This window comes from Gymnogyps californianus, chromosome 7 (assembly GCF_018139145.2).
Source record: "Gymnogyps californianus isolate 813 chromosome 7, ASM1813914v2, whole genome shotgun sequence".
Classification (NCBI taxonomy): domain Eukaryota; kingdom Metazoa; phylum Chordata; class Aves; order Accipitriformes; family Cathartidae; genus Gymnogyps; species Gymnogyps californianus.
In genome coordinates this window covers 309,144-327,206 of record NC_059477.1, presented here as the reverse complement: position 1 = coordinate 327,206, position 18,063 = coordinate 309,144, and the positions used below count along the sequence as shown (strand labels likewise).

Genomic DNA, 18,063 nt, shown 5'->3' with positions numbered 1-18,063 from the left:
GTAACCATTTCAAACAAAATTTAGGTCCCTGGGTTATCTTCACCAGATTCACTCACAAACTGCACCAGGCAAAACCAACATAAAGATGGTCTCCACTTTAAAAACAGGAGAAGGTGGGAAGACATTGAGAAAGTGCTACTAATTCATCGTTTCTCTTTCTGTATTAAACTCAACCAGGCTGCTGAGAGCATGAAAAAGTATCGCTTGATTAAAACTCTGAGTGAGCCTTCCGCGGAGTCCTAAATGAAAACAAAAAGAACAGGATAGCATGGGCTCAGATTAAAGCCTGCCCTCTGAAAATGAGTGGGAAAAGTAAAGAAGAGAAAAGTGTTTGATTTATGTTGCTGAAAAAAAAAGACATGCCAATATCCAAGGAAGAACCTCAGGATTTTATTATTTTTTTAAAATCGAGTCTAACCCCTGATTATATGAGGGAAAGGTTGAGAAATAATGAAACAAATATACACAATTCCAGGCTGCTTAAATCACCTTCCAATAGCTCTTTGAGAAGAAAACCTTGGGTAGCTTTTGTAAATGTGAGATACGGGCGAGACTGAGAGTCAGAGCCCTCCTGGGGCAGAAAACGTGGACTGCGGTTAGCTGGGGGTAGGCATTGCACTTCAACGTTCAAACCCGATGACTGCAGGAGCAGATTTCTTTCTGTTCTTCTCCACTGAGAATTATTTATCCAAATAGTGCGTAAAGCCAACTCACACAGGCAGGGCAGAGTGCTGGTCTTCAGGGAAATCCAATGCCAGGTTTTTTTCTCTGCTGAGCAGGTAACTTGCATTTGGATGGTTCCTGCTCATCTTCAGTTCCCCGCATAGGTAATTACTGTAGGACAAGTAGTATCTGTGAGGGAGTAAAACCAAAAACGCTGAGGGAGGACCACTTCACGCCGATGAGGTTTGGTGACTAAACCCTCATTCAGGCATCCTGAATTTTGCATCAGCCTCCCCAGGATGGCAGCAGGCCCCTTTGCAAGGGGCATTTCCTCAGTTTGCACGTGAAGGGGACTCTCAGCCCTGGAGCTGGGTCATACTCATTTGCAAGGGCTCAGATAACACTGGTGTTAAGATTATTTCATGCCCAGGCCTGCAAGACACTTTGGGATGGGTTTTCTTGATTCTGTGAAGAGACAGCGAACAAAGTGGTGCTTGCTTGTGGCTGGTCTGGGCTTGGAAGATGAGAGGAAACAACTGAACTAGCAGAAACGGGTGAGCAGACTACAGGTGCATGGTCCGTTTGTTCTGAACATCTGCAGTCTTTCTCCCGCTCGCTTCTTGTATCAACAACATGCAGTCTTACAGACATTAGGCTGTCGATCAGACAGACTATTTAGGAGCTGTTCGAATACAGGTTGACCTCAGCAATGCTATGGTCCACTTGTAGAGGAACACGTACTGTCAGTATGTGGGCCACCTGCAACAAGAAAAATGGCTTTATTGTGTTTGGTAATAGCCAACAGTGCATGCTTGCTGCAGCTGCAAAAGGACAGCGTAGATGTGTCAGGTCTCATAATTCGTGGTGGAAGGTAGCTGAAGAAGAGGAAGCTCAAAAGCCATGACAAGATCTTCTTCTGCTGATTTCTGCAAACAGTTAATTGCACCGATTCTGGCAGGAGCCAAGAGATCTTTACCGGTACAGATTACAAACCCATGTAAAAGTGAAAGGGGTAGAAATGTTTATCCTTTATAATCCCATTAGGTAAATAATCTGTTCAGGAATTCAAATCCCATGCTAAAGAGGGCCATAGAGATACCCCTGCCAGCAGGTCGCCCATGCCTGAGGATGCAGCTGCCTCCATCCTGTCCTTATGTTCACTAAGGCTGTGAAAGAGCCATAGCACAGGAATAAAAGCTGTGTTCTGACCGATGCAACAGTGAGTCCCCATCCCAAAGTCCCCAGCCACCCCACCACACTCTAGCAACGTGCATTTCTTTACCAGCCTCGGCATGTAAGAACTTTCTAGCACCGCCGCTTCCATGCCTGCTTTCTTGCTATCCCTTCCTCATGTACTTGGCAAGACCACTGCTCTCTCTTGGCTCAGATCCTTGCCCAAGACCTCTCCTGCCACTGGCATTCACCTGAGCAGATTAGTTCGAACACCAGTCCTGGGTGTGATCTGCTCACACCTAGAAAGCCGACCAGGATAAGCTCAGAGATAACAGGGAAGGCAGAGGCAAGCAAGCCCCTGGAGGAGCCGGCTGCTGACCTCTGCTAAGGGCTCCAGGGCTCTACAGACCTGGGGGCAGCCTGGGGAGAAGTCCATCCATTTCTGCACTTGAAAAAACAACCCGAGCTGCAAGGACAGGCTTATCGCAAAGGCTCAGCTTTATTTCTGAGTACTCCGCTCCCTTTGTACCGTTTTGCTTAGTGAGTGGTGGTGGGTTTTTTCCCAGGAATCTCTGATTAGCAAATGTCTCAGCAGTGTTTTAAGAATATAAATCCTACTGGGAACCTTAGCCTGAATGTAAAACACATGTAGCCCTTATTTAGCAGGTATCTGCTGGGTTCACAGGGAGACCCAAACCCCAGGGTAACAGCCACTCCAGAGCGGAGCCATGCAGCATTGCTGGGTGGTGGCTCTCTGTGGCAGGGACACAGCTCGGTATCGTCTGTAGACCTTGTCTGATCCTCCTGTTTATTCCACAGTAAGCAAAGGTTAATTACTCAAGTTATAAGATTGAGCGTATCAAATCATCACTTAACCCACCTCAATCCCATTGTTGCGTTAAAGACAATATTCAGGACTGGCCTTAGTGAAGAACCACGAAGGCATGAGCTTGTCTCATCTACCTTGCTACTCCACCTGTGCGGGAAGGAAGGGCTAAAAGTTTACGTCGTGGCTGCGTGTTTACTTACGTAGGCAGGGCAGGGAGCGCGCTGCCGGTCCAGCGATGCGCCGTGGATGCGGACGGGAAGCCCCCGTGGGGCACTGGGAGCGCTCCTGTGGAAGGGTAGTGGTGGTGGTGGTGCACCGCAGATGGCCTGGGCCTGTCTGCTTTCGCAGCCAGGGGAGCAGCAACCTGCAGGTCCTTGTTGGAGAGAGACAAAGGGTGATTTGTGAAATCTGTGCCGCCACAGGAAGGGTCCCTGGCTGAGGGGCTGGGTTCCCACTCGGCCACCCCTTGGTAAAGGAAGCCCTTCAGCATGTGTCTGGAGATGGGTTTTGCAGGCTCCAGCACAGAAGGTCCAGCAAACACTTGGTGACTTCAGATTTCACCTGATACTCAGAGGCACTCAGACCCCGCTCCCCGCAACTTATTCCACCGTCAGGGAAACGCATGGTGAGAGGATGGCCTGGGGAGGAAGGTGGGGACTGGGGGGACACACGCTCTTCCTCTGCCATCTTCCCTTCGACGCAGGGTCCGCCACAGAAAGCTGCAAATGAGTCCGCTGGCTCTCCCAGCACCATTGTCTGCCCCAGACATCTCCCCCAGGGCAAGGGGGAAAGAGTATTCGAACCCAGAAACTGCAAAGTTTAAGGAAAATAGAAAAGGACTTCCGTCCGAGGCGACGCTCGGCGCAGCTCTGACATGAGGAAGAGTCAGCGCTGCCTGCCATTTCCACAGCAAGTCCACCCCGGAATCATGGCTGATGAAGCCAGCGGGCCCCTCTGCGCCGCGGGTGGCCTCCTGGGACGTCGGTGCCCTGAAACGCGAGAGCTAGCAGCTGCTGTCAGCGGCTTTCTGGCGGGGACAGATATTTGGTCCCAACAGGTGCAAAAACCCGTCCGCTCCCTCCAGGCCCTGGGATGGGCTATGGATTAGGATTGCGTTTCCTACCCCTCCGTTAAACCCAGGGCTCGGGAGCTTGCTTTTAAGCCGTTCGTTGCTTTTGCAAATAGCACGTAGGAAAGGTGCGAGTGAGCTGGGCAAGGACTGCAGAAGCGTGGGAGTTACTTTCTCGGCACCCGACAACCTTAAGTTCTGAGAAAAAGAAAACAAATCTTTCTTACAGCACGGGGAAAAGACAGAGTTAGCCTGAAAATGGAGGGGTAGGAAAAGTACAGGGGAAGTTTGTGCAACACTGGGACATCCCCTCCTCCCCAAAGATCAACTGTCCTTGCTTCTTAGGTAATAAATGCTACAGAGTAGAGACTAGAAATACATTTTTCCAAAGCACTTAAGGACGCTAAAGAGCTATAGCACCTTGTTAAAAATAGCTTAGGAATTGGGCATCTAAGGATATGTTCAAAATTACCAACCTCTTACCAGGCACTGGAGACATTTTGGAAAAATCCATATAGGGATCTACGCACCAAAATATCTTTAAGATGTCCTTTCAGAGCTCAGTAGCCACTGATTTTCAGTGAGACAGGAACCAGAGCAGTGAGGCTCCCAAGTACGACCACAAAATCTGTGCTTCAGCTCTAGCCCATTTGAAACTGCCAGGTCAAATTTTACCAATTACAGGATTTGTAACACAAATATTGCCTTGCTGTTTGCAGCAAGTGGACCTGCAGCAGCAGATGCCCAGTGTAGATGTCTTCCATGCATAAGTCTGTTAGCGGTTCAACTGTACAGGCCAGATAATTTTCAGAGCTGGACTGAACCCAGTTTGCACTTGTGGAGGAGACATTCTTCCATTGGATCCTGTCACAGCGCTCATCGTGATAAAGAGGCAGGCTGCGCTCTGCTCAGTAACAGTCTCCTGGTGCAGTGGGTTTGAAGACGCACACAGCTGTTAAACGTCCCAGACTTTCTGCATGTTTTGCCCAGGCCCTGCACCCTCCCAAGGAGATCAACCATTGCCTCGTGTAAGCAAGGATGCCCTTCAGCCTCCAGCGTTGTTACCTGCTGTGCGTGCTGAAGCAGGGCAGAGCTGGCTCCAGCAGGCTGTGCGAACGCCATCGGTGGCAGAGCCTTCAGCATCATGTTCTGCATGATGATCTGGTGCATCTGAGCGTTCTGCATCAGCATCATCTCTACCATATCTGGGAAGAGGTCACCCCAAGGAAGAAAGTAAGAGCTTTATCAGCAACTGACAAGCAGCAGAGGCATCTCAGTAAGAAGTGCCCTCCAGCATACAGACTGCAACCAAGACAAAGCAGCTGAAAGGGACACGTGAAGAATATTAGCATTATTTGCCCAGGCAGTGCAAAATTAATGTCTATGAATAAGACTGTTCATACTAGCTTTCCCGTTTCTCCTCCTTTCTACAAGAAAGCTGCTGTTGAGCATCTTCTGTCTGATAGTTTCCCTGCAAGCCCACCCCTCTGGCTATGCTGACTGGCAGGCTGGAGAAGGGCTGACCGCTGGAGCTCTGTCGCTTACTCCAGCATGGACCGGCTCCTTACAGTGCTCTCCATTGCTTCGGCTCAAGGATCATTGCTTTCCACGTGAGAGGTTTCCTCAACTTTACGTGATATTGCAGTGCCACCTTGAGAATCCACTGCACGCGCATCAAATCTACGTACCACAATCTCTGGGTCCTAATCACGAAGGACCTGTGCAGTGGAACTAATTTGCTTGGGGTGGGGGGGGAAGGAAGGAGGGAGAGGGGAAAAAAAGAAGGAAAAAAAAAAAAATCAAGGCAACTCTCCTTTTTTTTTTTTAACTATTCATACCAAAAGTAATGTACATGTATCAGCTTCAGAAAAGTCATGCATGAATTGGGACTATTTGTTTTACGAAAATAAACTCTGAGTCAAAAATCCAGACACTTAGATGAAGAAAAAGCTGAGAAATATTGCGATTTCATGACTAAGGATTTCTCTGTGGGATGAAGAAACCTTTGGCTGAAGGTTGAGCCAGGGAAGTCATCCCAGGTTTTCGTTCATGTATTATTTCACAGTAGCATCCGCCTATGTTTAGAAACAAACTCTTTTTATTGGCATTGCACTATATTTGGAACAGCACTTTCAGCTGTTCTGTCTTGTTTCCAAACATGGGGCATAATAAAAGCCTGTATTGTTCTGAGAAGACTGAACAGCATGTTAAGAGGGAACAAAAGAATAAAAACAGATTTTAGAAGCCTGTTTGTTAATTTTGGAATCATCCGTGCACATGAGTTTGACCTTGTTGATATTACTTAGTGCCTTGGCTTAAGCTGGTTTGCTTTCCCAAGCTTCCCTGGCAGCTTAACCTGGCTTTTCTGAGTTTGTAGTCCCTTTTTCTTTAGTTTTAGCAACAGCAGTTTGTCTGAAAGCCTCTCAAAAATGGTATCTAGTCCGTTTATGGAGTGCAATTCCCACAGCTCCGGCAGCAGCCCGATCGTGAAACAGCACATCACTAACTAGCTTGGACGCCGTCCCGTGCCCCCTTCCACTTGCCGCGGCACCTCGCCTGCCCTCTCTGAGCCTGGTGATGGGAGCTGGCTGCTAGACGGAGGGTATGTTACCTTCTTTAATGCTTCCGGAGCGGGGAGCTGCGAAAGGCTGGGCAGGGGGGATCTGCGTGATCAGGGGGGACGGCTGAGGTAACTGCTGGATGATGGTGGCAGGCTGAGGCGGCATCTGAAAAAGAAAGGAAAATGGAGAAGTCAGGGTTGGTTTTGGCCGGCTCCCTCATCTTTGGGAGGGCAGAGCAGCGGGTATCGTCTGCCTGGACTTCAGTAAGGCTTTGGACATTGTCTCCCGTGAGATCCTTGTGGAAAAGCTGTTGAGGTTGTACGAGCAGACAGTGATGTGCATTGGAAACTGGCTGAACGGCCAGGCCAGAGCGTGGGCAATCCTCCCGCTCCTCTTGCTCCCTTGTTCCTATGGTAAACCATTCACACTGTTAATTTTCTGCCTTATTTGTACGATGATTTCCCTTAGATTTTGCCTAGGGCAGTAAGGGTCCCATACAACAGCAAGAGGCATATCTTGGTGGGATGAGCATTTCCATAGAGCCCCCAAGTCCCTCCACCTGCGGTTGCTGTCTCAGACTGGCACAGCTCTAGCGGTGTTTCCAAGGAGAGAGGATCCTTACCGTCTGCTGGATAATCCTTGGTGGCTCCGCTTGGGGAGCTGGAAAAGGTATCTGGTAGATGTGCGGGGGGGCAGCTCTGTGGTTATGACAGTGACCTCCAGCTGGTGCAGGGGGCTGTGAAAGCTCTTCCAGAAGGTGCTGCTCCTGCAAAATCAAGTATCTTCTTAAAGAAAACCTGATCACAGAAAGGCAGACAGCATTGTTACGCTCTCTCGACTAAACGGGATTAGCCCCTGGCAGCCCACAGCAGGGCGCAGCCTCGCTCACCAAAACACTGCTGCGGAAACGTCCAGCACTGCTGCGTCTGACAGGCAGACCACAAGTGACCGCTGCATGAAGGGAAGCACTCAACCAGTGCCCGCACAAGTATAAAGAAAGTTTTTCTTCCCACATATCTTGAAGCCATACGGTTTTCAGCGCAAGCAAAAAGGAATGGGAAAAAAGTAAAGAACAAACTGCCAAAAGTCTGGGAAAACATTTCATTAACGGTTGGTACCCTCCACAAACTAGGAATAAGTAACAGTTACTATTGTCCCTGTTTTGGTGGCATTAAAAAAATCTCTTCTTTGCATTTTGGCACTACCCAAGAGAGCTTATGATACAGCAATGCAGGACAAACAGAATCAACCCACCAACTAACTGAAGTGGGTGCAAGTTTTGTTAGCCGTAGCGAGTGAAGACCTTCGGCTCTCCAGCCCCTCTCCTTCATGAGCTAGCCCAGCCTCTATACTCCAAACCAGCAGAAGACTGAATAATGCCCAGCCCAAGAACTAAAGGACAGGAAAGAACTGAATCCACGTCGGCAGTGGATGTGCAGATAACCTGGCCCTTTCTGTTGTTTCTGTCCACAGAGAGGGCTCTTACCCTAAGCTCCTGCAGGAGATCTTTCCTTCGCCTTAGGGCACTTTGGAGCATATCTTCACGTCTGTTCCCTGAAGGAGGAAAAGTCCATTATCTTCTCAAAGGATCACAAAGACAGAGCTATTATAGCACCTACATTATGAGATTAATTCTGGAAAACGTGTTATAAGATAGCTTGACTTCTTCCACGAAAGGCTTTAGGCTACTTTTCTTGTCAAATCCACAAATGGATAATGACTTTATGCCACATCCAGACACAGACGTTCAGCAGCTCTACAAAGGCAACGCACCTTCTCTGAAAATAAACTTTTCAGATTGCTCTCTAAAGCCCCCTTTTAACCTCCTGGCTTCGAAACTCATTTCAGCCTGAAATTTTCTAGATGTACTCTGTACATGCAAAGGATGATTGTGTGAAGTGTAAAAAAAGTTTGTTGCGACATATCAAAACAAACTCAGTTTTGAGTGTCAACTTTTGTTTCCTTTTTGTTCAGAATCAACTTCCTTTTCAGTTCTTCCCACATGCAGCTGATTTTGAACTCGCTTGAAATGAAAATAAGAAAGAATATTTTCAGATACATTGGAGGCATGCCTGGCACCTGCTCTGAAAAGCATCACTTCCTATTTTGAAACTGTAAGTTGTTAAAGGGATTTTTAATTTTTGGCCACAGCATTGAGAGATTCCAACTATTTGTGCATCAGCTCAATGAATATGAGCCCAGAGTAAAATCTAGAAATATTACTGATCTTCTACTGGTAGCCTTTAATCCATAGATAATATAATTATAAACACTGCATGGGCCATCCAAAGAAATGAATGCACTGCACATAGCACGCATAGCTTCCATGGAAGTATTGTTGAAGGGAACACGCTACTTGTACGTGAAACGTCATAGCAGTCTTTGAAAAGGTTTGATAAAGACACAAGTTATTTTCAACTCCCTTATTTATCAACTTTTAGCTGGTTCGCTAGCTTTTATAGAGAATTGTCTAAACTGTGCAAGTTTCATAAGCATGCTGGGATTCCTGACCTCTCTGCCCAAACTGAAGTCAGGCTGTAATTGCACATGCATGGTTTCCTGATAAAATGGTTTCCCAGCTCTTATCAACACAGTCCTCAAGACCAACCCTTTCAGTATAACGATTTTTTTCATAAGCTGAGTCACATTTTTTTTATGCTGGAAACTATGTTCTGGTCTGCACAAGGCTGCGTTGGTCAGCTTCAAAGGTGCAAAGCAGCATTAGTAGTGGAGCGTTCCTCCTGCCTGGATCTCTCGGAGACATACAGCCATCCTAACGACTCCTTTTCAGGATCACCAAAGCCAAGCATACAGCTGGACTGCAACAGAGGCTCACTCCTAGGTACGGGAGCTAGGACAAATAGGATCACCAGCAGTTTGCTCCAGCTGAACCAGCATCTGCAGCTGAGAGGCTGCAGGGGAGACATGGGCAGGAGGTCATCCTTATGTCAGTGCTCGGCTGGCTGATCATTTCCCTTTGTCAAAAAAAAAAAACAGCTGAAAAAATTCAAAAGATAAAATGTAGATAGCTGCACAGTATAGCAAGCCTGTTCTCCTTGCATCAAGTCTGCTAAGATTCACTGGCTTGGTTAGGACTGAGACTAGTATGCAGACTGACGTTACTGCACAAGCTTCACTGGAACTTGCATTTTTGCTACTTCCAATCCCCAGGGCTGCATACAGATTTAGATACCCAGGCTGAGCTGGGGCAGCACTGACTCAAGTTCAGAATCTCCCTCCTGCCCTCCAGACAATGTCCCTGTCACAGAAGCCAAGACAGAGCAAGTTCTGACTACCCAAATGCCCAACCACTGAGCATGCAGAGGCCCCTTCCAGCTTTTAGGGAGGAGATGTGATCATCTGGTGTGACCTGCTGAGGAACTCATGCCTGAGAACATCACTAAGCCCGTTCCGTATCATGTCCATAATTAGAACAAATGCTTCTCTTTTACTTGCAGCTGGGAGAGGTGACTCCATCTTCTCTAGGTTCTCCTGTTCATTTTCTAGTCTCTGTTGGTAGAACCACAACAAGAACTGGTTACGAGTCAGGCAGCAAAGTTCACAACAATTTCCAACCCAACCTTACAGGCATAGGTTTGGGATGGAGGAAATAAAGCAGAAGTGGTGACAAGCGGTGCTTCTTAACAGCTAAATCACAGCTAGTGAGGGCTACAAGAAGTATTCATAGAAGTCTGAAATGTCTCAATACGAATCTAGTTATGGTAAAAGAACAGTGTCGTGGTTTAACCCCAGCCGGCAGCTAAGCACCACGCAGCCGCTCGCTCACTGCCCCCCCCCCCCCACCCCTGGGATGGGGGAGAGAATCAGGAAAAAAAAACCTCGTGAGTTGAGATAAAGACAGTTTAATAGGACAGAAAGGAATGAAAAACAATGAGAATGATAATAATAATATGACAATAGCAATACTAAAAGAATTAAACTATACAAAGCAAGTGGTGCACAATGCAATTGCTCACCACTCATTGACCGATGCCCAGTTACTTCCCAAGCCGCGATCCGCCCCTCCCAGTTAACTCCCCCCAGTTTATATACTGGGCATGACGTCATATGGGATGGAATAGCTCTTTGGCCAGTTTGGGTCAGCTGTCTTGATGGTGTCCCCTCCCAGCTTCTTGTGCCCCTCCAGCCTTCTTGCTGGCTGGGCATGAGAAGCTGAAAAATCCTTGACTTAGTAAAAACACTACTTAGCAACAACTGAAAACATCGGTGTGTTATCAACATTCTTTTCCTACTAAATCCAAAACACAGCACTATACCAGCTACTAGGAAGAAAATTAACTCTGTCCTAGCTGAAACCAGGACAAACAGTCATGCTTTCAGCTGGCCAGGCTATCCCAGACCTGGAAATTGATAGCATGGTGAATCAGGAGACTTATACACCATTTATTTTGTAGGGCAGAGAGCTGGATCATATGAAGAACGTGATGCCAAACAGTTTGGGGTATTTGGTGCATTAATAGGCCTAAAAGGCCCTGACCAGCCTCACCTGGGGCTTCCATCCACACCTGCCGCTCATGTGCCCAGGAGCCCCTTTAATCTCAGCTCTAGGTCTTCAGTTCTTACCTGAGCTATACTGGATGAGTAATTTGGTCTGCAGTTCAACCACAGACACGCCTGTGACTGGCCATGGATCCTATTAACCCTGATCCCAACCTGCAGACGCTTCCCAGGTTGGCCTTGGACCTGCCTCATCACCATGAGCTTGCCTGATAGATCTGGACTTGTGGTTGAACCTGGCCACCACCTCTGGCTCTGCCCTGCTTGCCTCGCTTAGGGGCTGGCTGGCCAGCTCAACTCCTTGGGCTCAACTCCTTGCTCCTTAGGGAGCAGCTGGCCCTTGTTGCTCCCTGATGTTCAGAAATTGGAGACCTTTCTTGGTTCTGCATGGCTCCACACTGGTGAAAGCTTTGCCCTCAAATGGCTGCTGCACCTAAGACAAAAGACTCCACCGTGGAGACAGGTTAGATGCCACTTCCAGCATTCACATCTCCAGGTGAATTGTTTTTCCTTCCAGACAACTCTTTAAGTGGCTTCTGGAGGACACTGAAGCAGAAGATCCACACTAGTGGATCACACTAGTGGAACAGGGCTGAGTGGAGAGCCCTGCATGCGTTAGCGTGCAGAGTCACAACAAAGAGCTACCGGGATTCTGTGCAGCACCTCATGCGCTTCCAGCGAAGGTCTGCCAATGTTTCACCAGGCTACGTATCTTATGTGAAAGCAGACAACAAAGACGACATGAAATTGCCTTAAAACAATCTGAGGTCTTCTTTACCCAAAATTTGCTCCTAAACTTTGCCTGTCACAACTCAAACTGGTTTTGAGCTAACTAGTGATATCTCCCATAAGATCAAAGTCACTTTAACTCTATTTTTAATTTACTGTTATTTAAGAAAGTGACTGTCTGTAGCACAACTGCACATTGGTCTGCCTGTGCTTGCACGAAGAAAGGGGTTCTCAATTGACTGCAGATCCTCTTTGTGTCTCAGTAGAAATACAATTATTTAAAATACAATGTTAATGCTTAAACACGCAAGAACAAAAAGCAGAGCAACGGTGAGCACTGCAGAGTTATTCCCTTACCTTTTCTAGGAGTTTGAGTTTCAGTCGTGTGAGGTGATCCACCACCGAAGGATCTGTCATTGTAGTAGTCTCCTGGAAGAGTGAGCAGGCAAAAACAGGTTAAAAAGCTAAGCAAAGACAGATAGGTTTTCAGTGGTCATTTTTTTTTTCCCCTCCACAATCTTCATAGAACAATAATTCCATTAGAACAAAAAATACAAGATTGTGAGCAATTGAGGGAAGAAGAGAAAAGCTTCAGTTTCACTCCCAGGTAAAAATGAGTACAGATGTTCACCACAATGTCACGGACACAGCTTTTTCTGCCATTTCTCTCAATGCATTTTCGTGCTGCAGGCTGCAACGGTCACAGAAGGGTAACTCAGGGTGAATATTTGTCTGTTCTTAATGGTTGCTAGCCTTTCCCCGGCAGTGTCACTAAGCCTGGCCCTCTGTGTTGTTAGTGTCTTCTAAGTAGCTCAGAGTTTTGTGCCTGTAACCTGGTTGCTAAGTTTGTAGTGGCAATCCATAATATAAACAATTGAATCTCCAGGTGTAGAAGCTTCTGTACCTTTTGTAAAACAAATGCCCAGCACATTAGTGGACAAGAAAAAAAAGAAATAAAAGCCAGTGATTCTTTAACACAAACCTAATGCTAGGGGTCAGATTATGATCTTGCTGACTGATATCTGATAGCAATGTTTATCCCACTGGAAGGGGCCCGTACACTTTTGACGTAGCCCTTCAAATGAGTTTTCATCACCAGATAGTAACTAAAACCTCATAAAATTAAGAGGCATAGCTGGAACTCATCCCTGGATGAGTAAAAGAGTAAAGAGGCTATGCTATAACATCCTTTTGCTTACCATCTCCCAAGCAACCTGTAGGGTGTCTCCCTCTCGCAGCAAAGCCCTACCAGCATAAAAAACAGGGCAACATTTATCAGTGACATCCATAAAATCAACGCCAAGGCATGAGAAAGAAGCCAAGTAACAGATACTCATTCTCAGTATTGTATTTTAAGGCCGGTTTTGCTCCTAGGAGAGCAAAGTTACAACCCCTTCCTTACTTGAAGACCATAGCAAAACCACAGCTGAGCCACTGCTGGCAGCTGGAGCGGCTGATAGATGCTTGTAGGGAGCTGTGTGGGAGCAGCACAGATCACCTCCTCCAGCTGTGACCCACACAGCATGTGTGTGCAATCTGTCCTTAAAAATACGCAGGCTGGTAGGTTATAACCTCACCACTGGAGAGGTTATAGAAACTGAGACGTGGGGATCCCAAAAATAGCTGTGCCGTGTCAGAGCTGGGGCTCAGCTTGCTTTGGCGGGGCTCGTTTGTGAGTGCTACGAGTGACACGGCAGAACAGAAAACCCTCTCACCTGCCAGCGGTTTTCCTGAGAAACAGCTCGGCGTACATTTTTGTACTTTAAAACCCCAATAGATTTTTCTCCCGTTATCTCTAATGTCTTTGATCCCTTCATCCTTTGGGCAGCTGCAACCTTTGACAAGGAGCTTCCGAGTTGTCTTAAACTTAAGCATAAGCCTAGTTATGCAAGTAAACTGCATAAGTACAGTTTACTTAAGTGTTAGGCAAAAAAGGGATTACATTTAGACTGTTTTAAATCTAGATTCCTGAAAAGTTTATTGGAAATGTTCTCATTTGTTATGTGAAATTTATACGACTGTTCTCCATGCACTTTTTCCATACCATTTGCGACTTAGAATCATAGGATCGCTTAGGTATCATATTCCCGTTGAGGTGTCTCTTTTCTAAGCAAGAGAATCTATTTAATTTGTCCTCAGGTAGCAGATTTTCCTTACTCATTGATCTCATAACTCGGCTGGGAAGGTATAATGCAAGAGCCCGCACGGACCGCTCCCATACCCACCTCTCGGCCTCCGCTATCAGCCACTCTCAGAAGGACCTGCAGCTTTGGTCACACCGTGGCTGTATGTCTGTTTGTACAGTCTCATGTGTATCCTAGTTGCTTCTCTCCGTACCTTTCTAGTTCATAAACCCTTTTGTGATGGGGTGAGCGGGGTTGTGGGCAGCATTTGGGCAGGGACGTAGCAAAGCAAGCTGTGTTGGCGTCTCCAGACAACCACAACAGCAATACGCCTGCTATTAGTCATTGCTGATGCTGTAGTAGACTTTTTGACCGCTGATGAACGTTGAGCTGATGTTTTATCGTCAACTGGTTTAACACAGTGCCCCCTAGAACTTAAATTTCTAGAGCCTTCATTGCAACAGGAATAGAGGGTGACAAGAAAGGTTGACAAAAAGAACAAAGTATAAGTATTCCAGTAAAAATACAGCGCCAGTGTTAAGCAACTGAGCTGCCTATAGAGGAAAGGAAGAGAGGGAAACTTCTGCTTGATGTGACAGGTATTCCAGAGAAAATCCAATACTAGGTAAAAAAATGCTTTCCATCAAACCTGCTAAGGGATCTTTCTTTTCCCACACTTATGGATGCCCTGGTCACAGTGGGATCCCTAGTCTAGGGACATCTTACAACCTGCCAATTGATAACTTGCCAGAAATGTGCCAGCCGGACGCAAGAGGATCTTGCCGAAAGGGATCTATAGTTACATTGAATCACAAACTAGGGATCACACGTGATCATGGTGATGCAAAAGAGCAAAACCAGACAAATTTAATTCTGCAAAGGATTAACAGGAGCGTTATGTGCACCTCGCAGGAGATAATTATTCTGCTCTATTTAGCAGCGCTGAAGTCAGAGTTTGAATACTGTGCCTAATTTTAGACACGGTGGTTTAAGAGAGAAAGAAAGTCCAGGAAAAAAAAATAAATATGGTACATTTACAAAAATGTAAGTTCTGAGGAAGACTTGGAAGAACTAGCTTTGTTTAATTAGTAAGTAGCTGGTGAGAAGAGCACAGGCTAGCAATCTTTAAATAAATGAAAGGATGCAATCAAGAACAGGGTGGTTTTTTTTCTGCCTGAAAAGGCTGGGCAAGAAGCATTTGGCTTAGTGAGGGAGAGGAAAACCTGATAAAAACAAGAAAAAAATTCTTAATTACACAGTAAGATAAATGATGGAGCAGCTATCTAATAAAAAACTTTCACAGAAGCTGTTTAAAAACAATATAGAAAAAAAAAAAGTGATGAACATTGTAGGACTATTAGACCGCTCCTCAGATACAAGAATGGATTAGATAACCTGGTGAGGTCCATACCAGTACTGCATTTCTATGATGTCTTTTATCGATTTTGATACTTTAATGCCCTTCATTTTAATTACTATGATTTCTAAAACACAATATAAAATGAACCAAACAAACTGACACACCTGGAAATATCTGGAGACTATAAACTTTGACGCTCTGGTTCCCCACGGAGGACTCTCTATCATTTCAGTCTTAGAAGAGTGTTTTAATTTATTAAAAGAGAGTTAAAAGAATAAAAAAAGGAACACACACACACACACAAATCACCAACAGAGAAGTACATATGATTTCCTTCCAATCAATTGTCTGCTTCTGCCAATTGTAATGTCGCAAATTAACAGTCGAGAGCTACTTGGTGGTTACAGGTATTGTAAAAAAGTCCATCTTCATTTGAAGCTAAACATATGAATAAAACATATTTTACAGTTAAGAGTTATTTCATGCCACTGTCATATAACAATGTGCAATGTTGGTTTTTACTGTTATTTCTGAAAAGTGATCCCAGTTTGCACCAAATTATATTTACAATTAAGTCTTACTTATGATTGAGTACACTGTACTAATCATATACTATACTTACGATTATTGTCTTCTTATACAACAATGGCAAACCGCTACTCTCTGCAAACGCCGCTCATTTATTTGCGGCTACGTTGCAGCAGCACCCAGAGTCCTCAGTAAGGTTTCGTTACCAGCCTGATCTTAGCACGGCATTATCAGCGGTACTGCTAATTTAGTCGAGGTGTAAACGACCTCTCCTGCTTTTACGGTTACGTCAGGTAGGATTGGCCCCAGCAGAAACAGAGGTGGAGGCCCCGCCAACCCTGCCTGGTTGGCTTCAGCTCCCCCCGTTGCAAAGCTGCACTACCAGTACAGAACCCGAGTCCAGCTGCTGGCAGGACAATTTGGGTAGCACCCAAACGGTGTTGCTGGGGCTGGCTGATTGTCAGCGAGCTGACGTGTCGCCAGAGACCAGTCCCTTTTCAGATATTTCCACTTGAGTCAATTTAACTAGATTAGCGCTAGAAATCCTGACGTTTTAACAAACAGACAGGGATATAAGAAAATACAATGCATGAGTTGGTTATTTAAAAAAAAAAGGAAAAAAAAAGAATTACCAATAAACTAAAATCCATTAAACCTAAACAAACATGACTTATTTATTTTACATTTTTAGCTGGAGTAAGAAGTCAAAGCAGTAATTTATTTTAAACCAATTTTTTTTAAGTGACATACCTGATTTAACAAAATTGCCATTATAAATATCATGATATATTATCTTTTTTAAGAAACTTCTTTGTTCTAAGCTTACCAGTTTCCTTTTGCTTCTCAGATTACACAAGCTTTTGCACTAAGAAATTTCATAATTCAGACTTTATCTCTTAGCATTGACTGGGGACAAACTCAGAATCCTGGCTACGGGGTCAGAGGACATGGCAGTACTACCAGGAAAAACAAATAAACAAAAAAACCCTCAAAACAGCCAAGGGCTGACAAAGCAGGAGGTGACCAGAATTAGCATCAGGAGTCTGTCCTCGCTGTCAGATCTAATGTCCCTGCATGGTTTGCTCAGTGAAACTTCCACTCTTCCTTAGAAGAGCCAAATTGGTCGTGAAGAAAAGGAAAGCCAAATGCATACTGTCCGTCGGCAACCTCTGCAGTAGTTTGAAACTTAACCTCTACCTCAGCTCTGGACACGGACAGGCTTTCTGATGTGTAGAGAAAGCCTTGCCAACCCTGCCTTGCTCCTAGCGTCCTCAGCTTTCTCTTTGGAGCGCTGAGCACACACTGCTCCAGTCTTTTTGTTGTCTGTGCTGAAATATGTACATAGAGATAATGTGGGAGACCAGGAGATTGGTACGCAATGTTTTATGCCGAGAACGCAAACATGTCCGTGTTTCTTCCCACGTACTTTTTGGATAGTGGTTGACATAGGCATAGGAAACCCAGATTGCATTGAGGCAGTCCACAGGAGCAGCTAGGTCCAGCTCATGACCTGGACAATGCAATGTCTGAATTTGGGGCAAAAGATCATGCAGAGAAGAGCCCAACTTAAGGACCAAACACATAGAAAAGTCCAGGGATAGAAAAGGGGTTGTTAGATCGTGAAGATGCTTGCGTTTCTGTGTTTCTTAGAAAGAAAAAGCCAGTGTATTGCAAGAGGTTACCTCTGAACTGAGCCAAGTAACAAATTTGATTAAAGCATGTGTTTTCCAGTATGATTTAATGACTCCAAGAGACAAAGAAGCTGCCAAAGACAGTTTTGAAGGTGACTGTAAGGTTAATTATTCTCAATATTAAGAAAAAAGTACCTTATTTCTCCCTTGTTAGCTGACAATTATTTCCAGAGGTTAGCTCTCGTTAGTCTGCACTTCCTGGAGGAAGGGATTCTGCAGGTGAACTCCTCACAGCTCACTCGCTGCAATGGAAACAAAGCAGCGAGATGCTGTAAAACCGAGACGCAAAATATACACAAAAGGCGGACTAGGCGTGCCGTAAAGGGTAATATTTCTACACAGAAGTTTATAATCAAGCGGAATGGTCAACCCCCCTGCGCCAACATCTCCCTCTGTCTCCAACGGGGCTAGAGACCAGGCCGCCAGCGCCGGGACCGGTGACGGAGGAGCAGAAACGGCAGATGGAAGGGCACGGCTCCCACAAGCAGCCCCATCTTCGCGGAGGGCGGGCCTCGACCCGAGGCACCAGCGGCGGCTCCAGGGCGGGCAGAGGGTGCCGGGGAGCGGCGGCCCGGCGCCGCAGCCCGCCCAGGCCGGCCCCCTCAGCGCTGCTCGGCAACGGCCGGGTCAGCTTTCCCGCGGCAGCCGCCCCTCTCTCCCCATTGGCTGTCTCCCGCCCCTGGGCGGGGCCGTGGCTGGCGGCCCGTTTGAAACTGGCCATCCAGCGCAGGCCGGGCGGTGGGCGGCTACCTCTCCTATTGGTGGCTGCTGAGGAGGGGCGGGCACTGGCGGCAGCGGGAGCGGAGGCAGAGAGCGCGC

At 46.3% G+C, this 18,063-nt stretch overlaps 2 protein-coding genes across 2 annotated transcripts in view; one reads left to right on the top strand and one right to left on the bottom strand.

Moving 5' to 3' along the window:
- Window positions 1-368: 368 nt before the first annotated feature.
- On the bottom strand, window positions 369-17,747 carry C7H21orf58 (chromosome 7 C21orf58 homolog). The gene is made up of 9 exons (XM_050900185.1): window positions 17,380-17,747; window positions 11,900-11,971; window positions 9,748-9,805; window positions 7,782-7,849; window positions 6,918-7,061; window positions 6,346-6,460; window positions 4,800-4,939; window positions 2,866-3,038; window positions 369-1,422 (listed from the first exon to the last, which is right to left on the bottom strand). The coding sequence occupies exons 2-9, from the start codon at window positions 11,957-11,959 to the stop codon at window positions 1,407-1,409; spliced, it is 774 nt and encodes a 257-aa protein (XP_050756142.1). The 5' UTR covers window positions 11,960-11,971; window positions 17,380-17,747; the 3' UTR covers window positions 369-1,406.
- Window positions 17,606-18,063, top strand: part of PCNT (pericentrin) — a 102,441-nt gene continuing 101,983 nt past the window's right edge. Inside the window, 1 exon segment of the mRNA XM_050899943.1 lies at window positions 17,606-17,982. Coding sequence (XP_050755900.1) covers window positions 17,606-17,982 — 377 coding nt within the window.

Bases quoted from the DNA above. Each gene is read 5' to 3' on its own strand.
- C7H21orf58 (XM_050900185.1), bottom strand. From the start codon at position 11,959: ATGACAGATCCTTCGGTGGTGGATCACCTCACACGACTGAAACTCAAA. The intron at 9,806-11,899 runs GTAAGGGAATAA...TTCTACCAACAG, and splicing joins AACTCAAACTCCTAGAAAAG to AGACTAGAAAATGAACAGGA. The intron at 3,039-4,799 runs GTAACAACGCTG...CTCTCCAACAAG, and splicing joins TGCTTCAGCACGCACAGCAG to GACCTGCAGGTTGCTGCTCC.